At 44.4% G+C, this 12,790-nt stretch overlaps 1 protein-coding gene across 4 annotated transcripts in view; it reads right to left on the bottom strand.

Moving 5' to 3' along the window:
• LOC148029552 (transcription regulator) overlaps positions 1-12,459 on the bottom strand; it is a 56,709-nt gene extending 44,250 nt beyond the window's left edge. For all 4 annotated transcript variants that reach the window (XM_087688414.1, XM_087688415.1, XM_087688417.1 and 1 more), the window contains exons 1-12: positions 12,247-12,459; positions 11,497-11,797; positions 11,171-11,399; positions 10,747-11,086; positions 10,276-10,389; positions 9,825-9,953; positions 9,558-9,740; positions 9,256-9,453; positions 9,032-9,169; positions 8,817-8,939; positions 8,465-8,718; positions 8,288-8,391 (exon numbers count right to left, since the gene is read on the bottom strand). In XM_087688414.1, coding sequence (XP_087544540.1) covers positions 8,288-8,391; positions 8,465-8,718; positions 8,817-8,939; positions 9,032-9,169; positions 9,256-9,453; positions 9,558-9,740; positions 9,825-9,953; positions 10,276-10,389; positions 10,747-11,086; positions 11,171-11,399; positions 11,497-11,797; positions 12,247-12,345 — 2,212 coding nt within the window. In that variant the 5' untranslated portion in view covers positions 12,346-12,459. The remainder of the gene's footprint in view (positions 1-8,287; positions 8,392-8,464; positions 8,719-8,816; positions 8,940-9,031; positions 9,170-9,255; positions 9,454-9,557; positions 9,741-9,824; positions 9,954-10,275; positions 10,390-10,746; positions 11,087-11,170; positions 11,400-11,496; positions 11,798-12,246) is intronic.
• Between the last annotated feature and the right edge of the window lie 331 nt (positions 12,460-12,790).

Here is a 12,790-nt window from a genome sequence, read left to right as displayed (position 1 = left end):
ACAAGATTTCTTGGCAATGGTCTGGCATCGTCCATTCCATCATTCACCATGCTTTGCAATAATTTGAGGTCATCATCACCCACTCATTCAACAAGCTTATGTTCATTCTTAGTTTCCCATTTAATATTCAACTACATACATGCACAACACCAAAAGGTGTCCACTCTCATATCATATGAAGTAATCTTTTTAAAACAATTTGTCTTTGTAATACAATTGAACTCTTCTTAGACATCCATTGGTTGTATGCTACTTCATGAACAGGATAGTTCTGATTTCTACCTTCTCTAACTTTCTCACTGGAATATTATGTCTAACTTTGCCTAACTAAGCCCTATTTCCATAAGTGCTTATCTAGATTTTATGGTTTTTCTAATTTTTCTAAGGTTTCTACATATGTTTCCCTCATCAAAGAGATTATTCTATTGGCTGTCTAACATTTACAAGATTTTACAAAATTTCCGAAGGTTAGGTCTAAGGCTTAAGCTTTTCTAAACATCTACTCTTTTAAACATCAAAACTGAGAAATACTCCTAACCTCATTTACTACAAGAAAGACAATTGAAGATACTTGTATCTCTACATCAAGAAGAGCCTAGATGGCCTCACTTAAAGTGGGTTGCTCGGTCATATTTTTAAGCTCAGCAACTTGGTCTTATACTAGCTCCTTTGCAATGTCACATTCTCTCTTGGGTACTATCACAAAAATGGAAACAGTACTTGGAAGTTGCATAGCCTGCCTTCGTTTTTAGAAAGATATGCTTGGAAGACACAATCCAACAATCATTCCTTCTCTCTCCTTAACCCCAATACCTCTCTCTAATTGTATTAATTACTGTTTAAATACAAGAGTCACAAAAGAATAATATGTACAACAAAGAGATTGAAGAGACTGCAACATGCAAGAAGAAAATCGTCCCTAGAAATGAGGCTTTCATTCTGTATGATGCTACATTGTCAATAAAAGAGAGCTCTGAAGCAGCCATTATGATTGTGCACTACAAAATGGGAATCAAAAATGAATGCATTCCAAATAGTCCAATTATGCTAGCAGCCCCAAAAGTGCAAAAAGTGAAAACAATCATCACATGTGTGTTAGCAATGTCTGTCAGATCCTGGCCGTACCAGTCGGACTGGTCGGACTGCCATGTGGCAGTCCGACTGTACTGCACCAGTCAGCATTTAATGCAGCCGACCTGTCTATTCTGGGCGCATATTTCCTGGCTATTTATAGCCGATGTCCAGCACAGTCTCTCTCACTTCTGATTGCAGGTGTCAGGCTGGAGATTCGTGCAGATTACATCTCTGTTTGCAGATTTCAGGCTAGAGATCGTGCAGACTGCAGCAGACTTCGAGGTGAACAGCAGGTTGCATCGTCGAGGTGGAGACACGCAGTCCCGCGCACTGCGCCCGTGTACATATCTGCATATCTTTGTATACAGCACACTTTATACAGCAGATCTTCATCTTCCACTGTCTCTTTCTCTCTCTTCTCTCTGTGTTCTCTCTCCCTCTCAGTCTTGGTCCCACGCTTCCGCATCGCTACACTCTGACATGGTATCAGAGTAGTGAAGAAGGGCTGACTGAGTGAAGAACCAACCTGAAGAGGAGATTCCATCGCGACACAAGGCTGCGTTTCCAGCGTTCGAGGGCGAGCGGGAGGGCTGCGCATCGGAACAAGGTTGAAGCGAGCGTGGGCGCGCGGGAAAGGAGTCCAGTTGGTGAATTTGCTGCTGTTTGCTGCTGTCTGAAGAGGAAGAAGGCTGAGTTTTCAGCTTTCAAGTGCAGGTTTTGCTTTTTCATCGCCTCCAGCGGGTGAAGAAGGTTCGGGACGCGGAAGAAAGAGCCCTAGCAGGCTGCGTTTTCACAGTCAGAGGGGGCTGCTTTTTGCGTTTGTAAAGGCATTATAGGTGAAGATGTCTATAGAGATTGACTTGGAGTTCCAGACGATCATGGACCGGAAGGTGCCTGTCTTACCAGCTCTTCCCGCAGATCAAAAGCTCGATGGCGACAATTACCGCATCTGGCGCGTGATGATGTTGGCCATCCTTGAGTCCTACGATTTGGCGGAGCTTGTACAAGAGGAGATCGACCGGCCCTCGATAAGAGATGAGTCCAAACTCTCTTCCGATGCTCGTGCGGAGTTGGCCAAGGCACAGTCTCATTGGGACAAACTGAATGCCCGGATTCGTTCTTTTCTTTTTCTGTCTTGTACTACAGCCGTGATAGCTCACATCGAGCACTTGACGGTGGCTCGGGAGATATGGCTGGAGCTTGACCAGATGTATAACCGGATGACCCTTATGAAGCGGGTTTCTTTGGAGGTGCAGATGCGGACCTTGTCCGTGAACAAGTCTTCTTCGTTGCGGGAGCACATCAACAAGCTTAGACAGCTTCAGATGCAGGTTCAGAATGCGGGGAAGCCGATTTCCTTCGAAGACATGGCGATCACACTCTTGTCCCAGTTGCCGCCACGATTCGGTGCTTTTTACTCCGCCCTTATCGCTTCGGGGCGAGAGTCTACTCTTCGGTGGAAAGAGTTGGTTCCTATGGTCCTGGACCAAGAGGAACAACTGAAGGGACAGCATGCTTCCAAGTCGGAAACCTTGACAGGTCAAGCCTCTCAGAAGAAGGAGAAGGACCAAAAGAAGAAGAAGAAGGACAACAAGTCAAAGAAGGACAAGGACAAAGAATCCACATGCCATATTTGTGGAAAGACCGGCCATTGGAAGAAGGATTGCCCCGACAAAGACAAGAAGGACACCAACAAGAAGGACTCGAAGGATTCTGGAGCGGTGGCTGCACCCTCATCAGCCGCGTTTCTTCATCTAGCAGTCATTGAAGACTACACCGAAGGCTTCTGATGCTGCGATGACAGCTCCCCAGGCTCGAGAGTGGATCGTTGACAGTGGTGCCTCCCGGCACATGACTCCGTCATCAGTTGGTGTTGTCCAGTTGCGACCTTCGCGTGGGCAGATTCTCATTGGAGAAAGCTCTTCGGTGTCTATTGCAGGACGGGGTGAGATGCAGTCTATTCCAGATGGACGTGGTGGTACCCATACCTTAGAGGTCTTGCATGTGCCAGGTTTGGGGTATCATCTACTTTCGATTCATAAGATTTGTTCACTTGGCCTTTTAGTGGAATTTGACAGTGATTCAGTGCGAGTCCTTGATTGTGGGTCAAGGAAGGTTCTCTCATCAGGATATGAGGAGAACGGCATCTACAAATTGACGTCTTCTACCGCCCTCCCTACTCTTCTTCTTACCTCTCAGACACAGTCAGAGCTATGGCATGCTCGGTTTGGTCACCTCAACTATGATTATCTTCGGAGGGCGTCACGTGGACAGCTTGTTCGAGGGTTGCCGGACATAGTGGTGAGCCAGCAGCCATGCGTCTCCTGCATTCGTGGGAAGCAACATAGGGATGCAATTCCCACCACAGCTTCGCGGCGGTCTACTTCACCGATGGAGCTTGTATCTATGGATCTTTGTGGCCCTATGAGGAACGAGTCCTGGAGAGGAAGCTCATACTTCATGTTGATCGTAGATGACTACAGCAAGATGACTTGGGCCTATTTCTTGGCGTTGAAGTCGAAGGCTTTCTCCCGCTTCAAGGATTGGCTTCTCTTTGAGGAGAACCGATCGGGCCGGCGCTTGAAGACCTTGCAATCCGACAAGGGTGGTGAATTTGTTTCTAATGAGTTTGCTCGTTTTTGTGCAGATAAAGGTATTCACCAGGAGTTTACTAACACCCACACTCCTCAAGAAAATGGCATTCTTGAACGGAAGAACCGAAGTGTGATCGAGATGGCGCGCGCCATAATGGAGCACCGACAGACACCTCAGTTTCTGTGGGCCGAGGCTGTGGCTACTGCAGTCCACATCCTTGACCGATCCCCCACTTCGGCCGTTGATGGGATGACACCTTTTGAGGCTTACTTTGGGACTAAGCGCGATGTTTCTTATTTTAGGGTTTTTGGGTGTGATGCTTATGTTCACATTCCCAAGGCTCATCGTGATAAATTTGAAGCACCTTCCCGAAGACAGGTGTTTGTTGGCTACAACTCTCAGTCCCAAGGCTATCGCTTGTATGATCCCGTCAAGCAGGATGTGTACACCAGTCGAGATGTGAGGTTCGTGGAGGTTCCGGCCATAGCAGCGGGTGAGGAGCATCCCATTCTTGGAGATCCAGGGAAGAGTTGGGCTCCCGAGACAGTTCCTTTGGAGCCCGCGCCTTTTGATTCTGATTCTGTTTCCGATATAAAGTCTATTGTTCCACCGGTCACCCCCGAGGAGTTACCACCGGTGGATATCCCAAAGTCTTCATGGACAGCGACGAGGAGAGGTCCAGCCTCCTCCTCGTTGGGCCCGTGACACACTCCGTGATTCAGGGATCGAGGGGGTCCTTGAGGAGTGGGGACCGCAGGATGGTCCGCGGCGATCACGTAGGCACCAGGCGCATTCTACAAAGCTTGTTTGCTCTAACTATTGTTTGATGACCCGTGCTATGCAGGATCGAGAGCCCACCTCCGTGAAGGAGGCTTTACAATCCGCACCATGGAAGAAAGCTATGGAAGCCGAGTTGGAGGCTATTGAGAGGAATGGCACTTGGTATCTCGTGCCTCACCCCCCGAATAAGAAGGTGATTGGCGTCAAATGGGTCTTCAAGACCAAGTACCTTAGCGATGGTTCTTTGGACAAGCACAAGGCTCGCCTTGTTGCTAAAGGTTTTGCACAACACCCAAGGATTGATTGTCATGATACTTTTGCCCCCACTGCTCGTATGGCAACTATTCGAGCTGTTCTTGCCTTGGCTGGCCATAGGAGATGGCTTGTCTACCAGTTGGATGTGAAGTCGACCTTCCTTAATGGTGATTTGAAGGAGGAGATCTATGTCGAGCAGCCTCCTGGCTTTGGATCTTCAGATGGGCAAGTCTACAAGTTAAAGACGGCCTTGTATGCCCTCAAGCAAGCTCCGCATGCATGGAATGAGAAGATTGATTCGTTCCTTCAGTCACAGTTGGGATATTGGCGTTCCAAGGCCGATCCGCAGCTTTATGTACACACTTCCGAGGCTGGTTGTGTGCTTTTTGTGTTGTATGTAGATGATTTGATTGTCACAGGTGATCATGCACAGAAGGTCAAAGAGACGAAGACATCTTTACATCAGGCGTTCGAGATGACGGACTTGGGTCTACTCCACTTCTTCTTGGCCACGAGATTTATCAGTCTCAGAGGGGGATTTTCATCTCTCAGCAGAGATATGTACAGGAGCTCTTGGTTTCTTTTGCGATGGAGGATTGTTGGACCATTTCTACTCCTATGGATCCGAACTGGAAGGCCACTTCACATTCCGATTCTCCCTTGGCGGATGCTTCCTGCTATCGTCAGTTGATTGGATCATTGATTTGGCTCCTCAACACTCGTGTTGATCTTTGTTTTGCTGTTGGTCTCTTGGCAGGGTTCACGAGTGAACCTCAGAAGGTGCATTGGCAAGCTGCCCAGAGGATACTTCGGTATTTGAGGGGGACATCTAACTTAGGGATTCATTATCCAGCAGGCACAAGTGGTTCAGATCTTGTACTTGCAGGTTGGAGCGACTCGGATTGGGCTGGTGATGTGGACCACAGGCGGTCTACTACAGGTTATTGTTTTACCTTGGATGCAGGTGTTATCTCATGGAGTAGCAAGAAGCAGCCCACGGTAGCCCTTTCGTTTACTGAGGCAGAGTATCGGGCCGCGTCTTCCACCACATGTGAGGCTGTGTGGCTTCGGAGATTGCTGGAGGAGCTTGGCTGCCCCCAAACTCGTCCTACTTTGCTGCAATGCGACAATGAGAGTTGCATTGCCTTGGCGCGGAATCCTGTTTTCCATGCCCAGACGAAGCACATAGAGATCCAGTACCACTTCATCAGAGAGAAGTTTCTGGATGAGACCATCACTGTGGAATACTGCAAGACGGAGGACAATCTTGCAGATTTGTTTACGAAGGCGCTTCCCCAGGCTCTACTTCAAAGACATGCCAGATCCCTCAGGCTTCTGCCCTGTCCAGGCTCTGAGAGGGGGTGTTAGCGATGTCTGTCAGATCCTCGCCGTACCAGTCGGACTGCCACGTGGCAGTCCGACTGTACTGCACCAGTCGGCTGCATTTAATGCAGCCGACTTGTCTATTCTAGGCGCATATTTCCTGGCTATCTATAGCCGATGTCCAGCACAGTCTCTCTCACTTCTGATCGCAAGTGTCAGGCTGGAGATTCGTGCAGATTACATCTCTATTTGCAGATTTCGGGCTAGAGATCGTGCAGACTGCAGTGGACTTCGAGATGAACAGCAGATTGCATCGTCGAGGTGGAGACACGCAGTCCCGCGCACTGCGCCCGTGTACATATCTGCATATCTTTGTATACAGCACACTTTATACAACAGATCATCTTCCACTGTCTCTTTCTCTCTCTTCTCTCTGCGTTCTCTCTCTCTCAGTCTTGGTCCCACGCTTCCGCATCGCTGCACTCTGACAATGTGCCTACACATAGTCTGTCAGTTTGGGTTTGCCAAAGACCCAATCTTATGGATGCATAGATGCCCCAAGAACATAACACCAAAACTAAGACAAAAGAGGCCATATATGTCTTGCCACTGGGCAATAGAGAAATCAATGTTAACAGGTCCCCTCGGTTGTTTGTACAAAAGAAGAAAGAACCATTGGCAATGCTGCATCTTGAAAGAGTAGCAACAAGAGGGAGTCCACCCACCAGCATTCTTCAAACAAAGACTCTTCATTTGAAGAACCCTCCCTCCTTCCCTTTCCCCCCGCCCCTCTGCCCTGGCCTGATTTTGTAGTTTGGCAATTCTCACAATTGCTATCAGATAAACAATTCCCCTACTCATGCCACTTATACCAATCACGTCTGAATGTCCTTCAAAAACCCTGCAAAAATTCACGAGAAATTTTGTGCTTTGATGAGAGGGGTGACCGCCTACAACTACCCCACAAGAGGCCATTTTGTTGCTAAGTATCATCAAGACCTCACCAATCTCTCCTCTTATTCAACAAACTAAGGTCCTTTGGGACTGCAAGGACTAAAAGTTGATTTGGAACTACAAGCTCCCACCAACCTACAAAGTCACATTCACCATCACTAGTCCTCTCAAAGGAATAGTTAACTGAATATATGAGAACACAAATGATACTTGTCTTTTTCTTGCAAGAGAGTGGACCCTTCCCACCTTTCTTGTATGAGGCTAGATCCTTTCCGCTTTCAGTGCCTTGCTTCAAAGTCTCTATTATCCAAACATTTACTTTTCAATCTTGTATGTTATTGAATGAGTGTATTCAAAGGTATAGTATATTTGTCGGAGTGACCCCTACTTTGCCATTAGAGTATTGGCTCTTTGCTCTTTTGTGAGGGCCATGATTCAAAAGGAGAATATTGCTTTATAATCATGGATGTTCAAATTCTTCATATTCTTAGTGAGGACATGGGGCACCTGATGATATTTTAAGCTCTCACACAAAAAAAAAAAAAACTCTACAAAATCATTGCTTTTCAAAAGTGAACCTTCCTTTCTAAAGAGAATATTTTCAACAAACCATCCTTTCAAAGATGTGAAATTTCTAAACTCCTCCCATAAATAAGAGCCACACGTGCCCTCTTCTTTCTAACCTACTTAGCATCCTAGTTTGAAAATATTAAAGCTCAATTGCGAGCTTAAGAAAGCTTTGAGTGCAACTCTAGCTTGTTTGCTAACCAAAGAAAAACTAGTAGCTGATGAGACATGACATGCAAAATTCAAGAAGCTTGTCATGTTCACACTTATACCACAGACTTCTAAATACCCTACAGCTTGAATCTCTTCAACCCTATAGGAGAGGAGGAGCAATGAAATAGAGGATCCCTGCTCCTTAAAAGAAATATAGAAAGTGGGAGGGAACCTAAACACATAAACTAAACGATGCCTTTCGAGCCATTGCTCATCTCTACAATATTGCATACATAGAAAGAGTCAAAATTTGTAGGAAAAACAAAATAGTCACCCACTCTGTACTACAATTTCAAAATCCTCCACTCAATTTCATCAAAGCATGTGCTCATTGGATGTCATAACATCTTGAAGAGTACAACAAAAAATACCTAACAATCTCTAAAGGAGTGTTGAATGACTTGTATTTGATATGAATAGCAGGACATCAAAGGAACCTTTGCATTGAAAGAACCAAGAGTCAAGTATCACATCTCATTTCATAAAAAGAGAGGCCACACAATGAAGGATAGGACAGATGACTAACCAAAAAGAACTGCAGTAATTTTCAACTCCCTCTCAGGGTATTTTGGGAAGAACCGGTATTCATCAAAAAGGCTTTGGAGCATGCATGCAAAGATATCTTGATCCCTACAAGGAGGAGGATATTTCAGTAATATTAAAATCCCAGGCAGATCAAGTAAAACAAGCCACAAACAGTTACCTTTTTGAATGGGATTCTTTGAATTGCTCCAACATCTTCACAACATTTTCTATTGGTAATTGTCCAGCATAAATCTGCCTGAAGTATGAATTAGCCTCTTCCTCTATGTCACTAGAGAAACTTTCAGAGTTAGGCTGCTCAGAAGCTCCCACATTTAGGAGGCGGGAGTTCGAATAAACAGTAGGTGAGTGTATGTGCTTCATTTCCTCCAAAACATCTCTAGACACCAGCATATTTGAAGTAGCTTGAAGAACCTGCAGCCAAAGTGCAGAGTTGCTGAAGTTAAGCCAAAACAGCCAAAAAAATAAAATATCTTGCAAGAAAAATGATACATCAAGGAGGCACTGCTTACCTTAAAAATGGTTGCTGTGATCTCTAGTGGAAGACCTGCAAAGACAGGGCGATGCCCAGCAACTCCAAAACCATCACTATTAGCATCTGCTTGTGTCTTCTCCTTAAAATACTTAAGACACACCTGATGATAAAACAAACAACAAATTAGCATGCCAATGGAAGTAAAGTGGGGAAAAGATGTTACTGATATGCATCAGCTTTAATTCTACTTGCCTGGAAAAAAGCATCTCGATGGTTGTTAAGATTTTCTAGAAGCCATTTTTCAAGATTCAAATAGCCTCTACGAGAGGCAGACACCGCAAGATCAATAGAGAAAAGAAAAGGGGCCGATTCTAAAACTTGAGGCAAAACCTGTAAGACCAGTGAATTTTGCTCGGATGTGACAATTTATACACAGCACACATAGATTTACATCACGAACTTGAATTGCTTCTAACCTGTAGCTCTTGGCAAGCATCTAGTATTTTTGTGATACTGCTAGAGTCCTTTGAGTAAATTTCCAAGAAACCCTTCACAACTAGCAAAGGGTTTAAGGCCCATAGCCGGTGTAAGACAGCAAAACTACTTGAACCCCCTCCAAGGCACATGGGAAATACTGAAGCGAAGATCTCGTTTTGAATCAAATTCCACGGTGTCTGTAGTAATGTAAATTGTGAAGTAACTAAGCATTCCATTCCCAAAATGAAAACCAGTGTAGACACAACGATAACATATGGACACTACATCATGAAAAGCTAACCTTGACTTGGGCACAACCTAACAGCAAGATCTGTGGGCATTGCTTCAGGGGATGCTCAAGCATTGAGCGGACAGCACTGGCATGTCCCATTTCAGCAAGTTGACAAAGTACTTTTAGCAACGGGATCGATAACCATGCATTATATGTCCCACTCCCAAGCATATCCCCTCCTATTTCCATTGACTGTAAAAAATTCATCAATTATCAGAAAACAGCAATAACATACAGCCAGATAGATCCTTTCTGATTCACCTTATTAACATGTACCTGGGTGGGCAACACTCTGGCAAATGACAACACTTCAGTTGATGCCAACACTGCAAATCTTAAAAATGAAATCTGTCCTTCAGCATTTTTCCAGACAGATCCACAGAGCTTTTCTATGGGAAATGGGTCCTGCAAACCGTACAGCATTATGCTTTGGAATTCCAGACTCGCTTACTACAGATGCATAACAAATGACAGGCGCATTGCTCATTCCCATAATGATTACTGGATTAGACCTTCTATATGCAGAACTCCAATTTCTAATTAGAAATAGATACTTCAATTGATGAAGCAAGAACCACCACCATCAGCATGCATGCTCTGACATGTGAGTCATACCCTCCAAATTTGAAAGAAAACACTAAGTTTCTTACACCTCTCAAGCAAGCTAATCCACACTCCACACCAAAGTTTGCAGGAAGGAAAAGAGTAAATCATGAGGAATCACTACCTTGCAAGCCATTTCAAATATTTCCATCAACAAGTTAAAAGCTTTCTGATCAGGTAAATAAAAACCATCGTAATCCAAGTACTCCACCACAAGCCTCCAATCGGTTTGAGGTGCCTGCAACAGCACAAACATCTTCATTTCAGGAACCTGGCATGAACCAAACACTAATTCTTCATGGGTCTGAAACTATTAAGCATCACAAACAGTCAGGGATAAATTTTCCTCAACACTACATAACCCCACAATATAACAATTTTAGCAACAAGACATATACTTTAGCAAGCAACAAAAGAATTAAAAGCTGCCCAGGCATCCAGAATGATGGAACTAGCTGTTAGCAAAATGGATTTGAAGGCCAGACTGCAAAGACAAGGATTTTGCAACAGGGATAAACCGTCTAAGTACATGTGAGCATGCAAAAAGAACTCATTACGAAGGCACAAAGGGAGTGTCTGTTGAAAGTATACATACAACATCCTTTATAGAATCTACTAAGATGGCAACATTCCAACCTCCAGACCATAAACCATCTGGAGAGGTATTCCCACTGAATGCACTACAAAAAGTCCCAAAAGTTCCATGTGAATCCTCCAAGCCTGTATGTGAACGAGCAACCATCCCAATAATGCGAGCTATATTACTTTCATGCAATACTGGAAACAGTGAGAGTATTTCTTTGCATTGAGTTGTCCCCATTGTACAGCTATAGCCAAGCTCTTCCATTATATCTGCAGGTTCAATAGCATTGTCCAGCAGCTCCATGACATCTTGAGAAACCAGTAATGAAGACTTTGAAGTTGTATCAAACGGTCTGGGGGGAACACATTCAAATTATAAGGATGTCAAGGCCAAACTTCAAAACCAACCGCATTCTACATACCCTCAGCAAACTTACCTTAAGCAGTCAACTTCGTCAGCCTTGTCTTGTAAAAGCGGCATCAATAATAGTGATGCCTGAGCAGCTGGCTGCAACATAGGCAGAGCCTTCACAAAGGCAGGTATATGTTTGGACAAACCCTCGCTTTCATAGAGGAACAACAAAATCTGGTCTATAATTTCCTCAAATGCAACAAGGTCAGGGTTCTGATAAAGTTCAGTTATCTTTCTCTGACAGAACATAATTCCTGTTTTACACAAGAAAGACAGTGCAGAGCATTTAACTTCTTTGGTACCACCTTTTGAAGTGAAACAATTTTGGAGCAATGATTAGGTAGCCCTTACCTTCTTGTTGCCAGTTTGGTTCCTCTGCATCTGCAAGAGCTAAAGCTAGCCCAATTTGTTCTAGCAGAGGAAGCTTCAATGCTTGTGACAAATCCTCCAACAGACCGTCGTTAAAAGGGAAAAATCTCACTGACTGACAAAAGATGGTACTGAAATTTGGCTGGTGAAGTAAATGTCTTATCACAATGCCCAGCAGGTCCAACTTCAATGGTGTATTCTGACCTTCCACTTCGCGCAGATTTACTTGCTCCAGACAGCTCCGGAGCAGAAGTAGACTGCTTTCAGGCCCATACTCAGACAGCTGAAAATTTTTCAGACAACAATCTAGTAAGATTAGATCAAATAGTTGGCTGGCAATACAAGCCAGTCAGGTGCATCTCGAGGTTTTATTTCACTGAACCTTAACGGAACTTGGAACTATTTTTGGCATGAATTGGTATCATGCTGTGTAACAGACAATGCATTATAAGATATTTGATGCGATAAGCACAATAATATGTATGAATGACGATGTTCCTTCTTCGCTGATGCTACGAGTGGAAATTTTTCTGCGTTGTAAGGGTTGTTTCTTGTCACAGTTTCTGACATTCAACAGCCTCAAAACAATGATGACGGATACAATTTCTCTGACAATACAATTTCTTCTCTGACAATACAATTTCTCTGAGCGAAGGTTAATCAATGCCCGAGAAACGCGCACAAGACGAGGAAGGATGTGTTACTCTCTCTGTGACGAAAGAGCTTTATTACCAGGCTAAGCTCGTAGACGACTGACTTGTAGTTGGCTTTCGTCAAGCTGCTTATCAAAAAGCCGATCTGAGAAGCGATGGACGATGAGAACGACGGCATGGCTGCCCCGACGATACCAGCAGCAGCAGGACACAGATAGACAAGAGAAGCCGATCAGGATGTACAGCCAACGATGCACACCCAAACGCGCACCTGGGAGTACTTATTATAAAAATGCGATTACTCTACTATTAGTTATTTTTTGTTGTTGTTGTTATAGCATTATTGGAATGAGGAGATCGTGAAATTAGTTGTTTGTTGTTGTTGTTGTTGCTACAGCATTATTTGAATTAGGATATCCTGAAATTAGCTTTTTCCTTTTGTGGATTGCTATCCTCAACAATCTAAGGGTGGTTTTTTTAACTCGTTCTCGAGTCTTAACACAACTCATTCTATCAAGCTAGTCAATGTCTTGCTAGTTTAGGGCTTAACACAAGCTGGTCAGTCTCTAACTCATTACAACTTGGGGGTCTTAACACTACTTTTTCTATCAAGCTAGCTAGGG

The sequence above is a fragment of the Lygodium microphyllum genome, chromosome 11 (assembly GCF_053477565.2).
Source record: "Lygodium microphyllum isolate KBCC chromosome 11, Lygodium_microphyllum_v1.1.10, whole genome shotgun sequence".
NCBI lineage: Eukaryota > Viridiplantae > Streptophyta > Polypodiopsida > Schizaeales > Lygodiaceae > Lygodium > Lygodium microphyllum.
The sequence above is the reverse complement of the archived record's forward strand: the minus strand, read 5'-3'. Positions and strand labels throughout refer to the sequence as shown.